We start from the raw sequence: 5,402 nt of genomic DNA, 5'->3' as shown, positions 1-5,402 counted from the left end.
GGAGGCGCGGGGGGGCGGCGCGCAGGCCCCGCCCCGCCCCCTCCGCAGCGGCCCTGGCGGAGCGGCCCCGCCGCCCCTCCCGCCCGCCCCTTCCTGCCCCCGCCGCTTCCTGCTGCCGCCGGCAGCGCGGCCTCTCGGCCTTGGAGCCCCTAGAGGTTTGTATCAAATGCTGCCGGTTTTTCTTTTTCAGTTGTTAACCGGTAGCTGTAGCTGGACCAGTTATGATTAAGCAGTTGCGCAGTTGCGTTGTGAGCATCGTACGCTTGGCTGAACTTTCGTTTTAAAGGAAAAGGGAAGACAATCACCAGAGGAATTGGCTGTCTGGACGGGAGCCGCCAGGAGTGAAGTCAGCGGGGCTGGGCAGTAACTGGGGCAAGGTCATTGCGGCAATGGGACATCGGGACTTCTGACCCATTGCCGAGCTCCTCGAAGCAGACCCCAGGCTCGGATGGAGGGAAGAACTGCACCCGCAAGCATGAGAAGCAAGAGATCGCAGAATCACAGAATCAGTGTGGTTGGAAAAGACCTCTGAGAGAGATCATCGAGTCCAACCCCTGACTGAACACCACCATGTGATCCAGACCATGGCGCAAAGTCCAGTATTTCCTTAAACACCTCAAGGGATGGTGACTCCACCACATCCCTGGGCAGCCCATTCCAATATCTAATCACCCTCTCTGTGAAGAAATTCTTCCTAATGTCCAACCTAAACCTCCCCTGGTGCAGCTTATGATACCACTAGCAATAGGGGTTAGAATACTAATTAATGAAGAAGTTACATAATGGTAACCAATGAAGGCTGATGCCTTTGTTAAAATTTATAACCAGTGTGAAGTTTTGGTAATCAGAGAACCTGCCTTTTGTGGGTTACCACCTAGCTCCCTACTTTGTCCAAATCAGAATAAAAAATAGAAATACCTCTCCTCAGTGTGGGAGCTGGTGCTGTGCACCAGGTACCCAGGCAATGTTCAGGACAACAGGGTGGTGGACAGGGCTTCCAACAGGCAGCCTGCGGCCTTCATCCAGTGAAATGCCTCAGAAATAAAAAAGTGCCTTTTTTTCCTCCGTGGCTTCACACGTGTGTGGAAAAAAACTGCAGCCTCAATTTTTGTTTTCTGACTCAGAAGTGGCTGGGATTTGAGCTGGCGTGTTTTGTTTGGCTGCTGCCACAGGCACAAAGGCAGCTGTGTCAGGGGAGGGGTTGCTCAAACTCCAAATGTGAGCCTTCATTTTATGATTTACTCCAGCTTCTCCCTTCCTTTGCCATACCAAAGAGAGTTTGAAGTACAGATCCACCCGGCTGGCACACTGGAGCCCAAGGGATACAAGGAGGGAGTGATTTCTATTTACTGTCTGTTACACAACAGTCTGCTGCTGGAGACACGTTACTGCTGCTGGAGATTTTCTCCACTTCTCCAACTGACATAAACTAAACTGCCAAATCATTTTCCATGTGCAATAGCTGTATCTATGGCATGAAGTTTTGTTGGTGAAGCTGTAACCTTATGACACGTTTTTTAATTTTTTTTTCCACATTGCCAGTAAACACCAAAGCAACTTCCCCATATCTAAAAACACTGATGTCAGTCAAGCATTATCACTTCAGGTTTCCTACAATTATGAAATATTTGTAGAATAGGAAAACACCCCTATTTTATAGTTTGATTAAGAAAACTAACCTCCCTCTTCTGTGCTTCTGTCAATCTAACATAGCCCTCCAGATGAGGACTTTTATCAGATATGCTTCCACAATGCTTATCCACATTCCTAGCAATATTGCCAGCACTCCCCAGCTGCAGGGAATGCTGCCAGATAAACAAACACCAGTGTGGGTATGACCAGCCTTCCTGGAGATGGCGTGAGGCATGCTGGGTTTGCAGGTGGAAGCCTGACTGCATGGGAATCAGAGGGAAGAAACAACGAACTAACATGGCACCTGTGACAGAGAACTGCTTGTTCAATAGTTTGTAGAGTTTCTTTTGTCAAGCAGCAAGACCAGGCTATCTCTGCCACAGTTCTGCTCCTATTAGTTTTTCTAGTACTCATGTGCTTAAAGTTACATTTAACCTTATCAACCCATCGATAAAACTCCAACATTAATGCAACCATAGAAAGTCATAGTCCCTTTAATTTTATACCAATAGAATCATACTACCAGGCATCATATTTATTATTAATTCACCCCCTGTTGAAACATTGCAACATGCAAGTTTTTGAAGCCCTAATAGTTTGGGCTGTCAGTTGTATCATACAATCTACAACGACGTTTGTGAAATACACTCAAAATTTTGTGCTGTTTGTCTGTAACATGCTGGGAAATGATGGAAAAGGAGTAGTTTAAGTCCAGTTCCTGGATTTAGCTCAACCTTTGGTTCAGCTACAAAAACATACAGTACTGCTGTTTCAGAGGATACCCACAGCACACTGACTGTGTTCAAGTCTGTTCAGAAGCGATTTGTGAATTGCTCGTGTCCCACCACAGACCCACACTCACTAATCACAGTCCTGTTTCTCACTATGTTTGCTATTTATGATGACTGTCAAAACATTATAATATAAAAACATTTCAGAGTAAATACAGAAAAATGTTTTTCCATTTGATTTATTTTCATAATAAACCAATTAAAAATACAAAAGAAGGACCCAAGGTTCAATGGGCTCCATCATTTAAAAATTTGTCTTTAAATACAAAGTCACTCTGTAATATGAATACATATAACATTAGACCTCTAAACAGAACAATCTTATTGATCTTATTTGTATCTATCAAAAATTTGTATGGAAAAAAATTAGCTGAAAAAACTTCCCTGCAACATTGAATATACAGTATTTACAATCAAAACCAAGAACATCTTAGCAGAATTAATCTCCAAAAACCTGCATAAATTGTATATATTTAATTTCCCTCCCCCTTACAAAATAATCTGAAGTAGAAAGCAAGATTGTTAAGCTTCATAGCTGCAAAATGGCATGAAACATTTGCACCTGTAGTGATGCTGTTAGCTTCTGTAATTAAATATATCTGATGTTTTCATATAAAATAGAGACATGGCATTGTCCATTACTGGAATATATGTTTTGAGTACTCTCAATAGGAGTGTATATTCAATTTTGCACACACAAGAGTTTGTGCTGCAAAAAATGCAAGAGGATACCTGGTTATCAAAGTCTAAAACTGATGTCATTCACTGATATGAAACAGATACTCGATCATAAAAATTCAAACACATGGAATGAAACTGTCTTACTAAAACTAACTGCTGCTTCGAAGGTGATACACATACAGATTAAACAGAAAAGGTTACAATAATATTACTGTAATGTAAATCGGCAACAGACTGACAACAAAGTAAGAAAGAAGTTTGAAACTTTGGCCAGCAACCTCAGGAGAAAGTCTTCATAGCATAAAAAGCATATTCCTTCATGCCTGTACTTTGAAAAACGAGTAATATATAATTTTATTTATATGATAACATTTTGCAATTAACAGAAAATCAAAATCCATCCTAAAGCATGAATTCTAAGAATTAACTGCAGAAATTAAGTAGCTTTGCAACATCATGCTTCAGAATCAAATCATATATACATAACTGAAAAGGTCCCATCACATTTATGAAAATAATCATCCACAGGGTCTTTTTTTAAAATTATTTCATTATCAATACAAATTGGGTTCCAATGGCTCATTTTCTTGCTTCACTTCCACGTTAGATGGGAAATTACTCGAACTGGACACTACCATCACAAATGGTTGCTGCTGGAATCTCTGCTCTGACTGCTCAGTATCTTCTGCTTTGTCACTCTCTTCCTTTTCCTCTTCTTGTGGGCCAACCTGCTTCGTGTCTGGTGCTTTAATGACTGAAGTGATCACCGTGCCCGACGGGTGAGACACCACCTGTGAGCTGCTGGGCGAGAACGTCACCACGGGGGTAGTGGCACTGAAGGATGGAGACGAAGCCATGTTGACTGTTCCATTGCAAATTGTCTGCACGCTGCTGGTGAGCACTTGCTGAACTTGTGCTGGGCTCAGCACAATTGAGGAAGGAGGCGAGACTGGCTTCTGAGACTGTAGCATGACGTTTTCTTTAAGAACTGTCATGGGTTGGGAAGTAGGAATGGCTTGTAAAATGAATTTCTGTGCTGCTGAGGCTGGATCTGTGCTGGCTATCACTGTAGTAAGAGGCACTGTCTGGAGTGTTACAGTATGCAGCTGCTGATTTCCAGGAGAAACAACCACTGGAACCTGGGTTGGAGTCTGTAAAGTCCTGCTAAGATTAGAGAAGATTATAGGGTCAGAACACTTTTATGCTGAATTTTGAAAAAATCATTATAGATTTACTATAGAAAAAACATTTGGCATCATAAACAATTAATTTCTCAACATTTCCAAAAGAGGTAGCAGAATCTCTCCTAATAAAACAAGAACTGGATCTGACCCCTGAATTCAGCAAGCTGGGTGCCAAAGTAAAGGCACCCCACCTGAGCAATACTGCCACCACCAAGCTGAACAGCCTGCCTTTGAGACATTCAGTTCATCAGGAAACCTAGGAATCACATCCAAGACCTCCATCTCAAGCATATACCAACATCACAAGCATGACCCACTAGACATCTGCCATCAGTTTCAAAAATTACCCCAAGTAATTAATAAATCACGAGCCTAAATTATTCATAAGTCACGCCTCAACTGTCCTGACATCCATATATACATTTAACTCCACATCGTAGCAGCATCTGGGCACGACCTTCCCACACTCCCAGGACACAGAATTCTCTGTCTGCCAGGCTCACACACATCTTCTGGTAAAGCAACTGATCAGAACCTGCTGCCAAAACATCATTTTAAGTTAGGAGTGATACCATCAGTTGCAGGCTCACAGACTTGGGCACCACATTACTGTCAATAGATGTAGAGCTTGTGGGGACAACATTAGAGGATTAAGAGCTGTACTGCTGGAGTACAGAGCTACTGCAGTGCACAGTGGTGACTTAAACGTTGAAACACGCTCCAGTCACGCGAATTAGAACAAAACAAGACAAAACCCCCAGAAAACATAAATGGTCACCGGGGGAGTACATGAGTGAGGGTGTTAGGGCGACAGGGAGATTGCTGCTTTTTCCCAAAAGCGGCTCGGGCAGGAGACCGCTTTGGGTGCGGCAGTATAGCACGCTAGCTAGTTTCTCCTTTCATCCCCGCGCAGATGTTCAAGCGCTGATGACACACACACGCACACTCAGGCCAGACAGCTCAATATTACCAGAGACAAGAAGCAAAGGAGGGCCCTCCGCATGGCGAGTTCCACAGTCGAGGTTTGCTTCGTCCTCCGCAGAGGGCCCCAGACGCGAAAGAGAAACAGCCCCTCAGGATCAGCTTTACAGAACCAGCGATCTGAGGGCACACG

The 5,402-nt window shown here is 43.5% G+C and overlaps 1 protein-coding gene across 9 annotated transcripts in view; it reads right to left on the bottom strand.

The window, feature by feature from the left end:
- Positions 1-2,586: 2,586 nt before the first annotated feature.
- Positions 2,587-5,402, bottom strand: part of ELF1 (E74 like ETS transcription factor 1) — an 89,338-nt gene continuing 86,522 nt past the window's right edge. For 8 of the 9 annotated variants that reach the window (XM_039568261.1, XM_039568235.1, XM_039568227.1 and 5 more), the window contains one exon: positions 2,587-4,268. In XM_039568261.1, coding sequence (XP_039424195.1) covers positions 3,659-4,268 — 610 coding nt within the window. In that variant the 3' untranslated portion in view covers positions 2,587-3,658. The remainder of the gene's footprint in view (positions 4,269-5,402) is intronic. The other variant, XM_039568285.1, reaches the window with a different exon arrangement.

The sequence above is a fragment of the Corvus cornix genome, chromosome 1 (genome assembly GCF_000738735.6).
Source record: "Corvus cornix cornix isolate S_Up_H32 chromosome 1, ASM73873v5, whole genome shotgun sequence".
Taxonomy (NCBI): domain Eukaryota; kingdom Metazoa; phylum Chordata; class Aves; order Passeriformes; family Corvidae; genus Corvus; species Corvus cornix.
The sequence above is the reverse complement of the archived record's forward strand: the minus strand, read 5'-3'. Positions and strand labels throughout refer to the sequence as shown.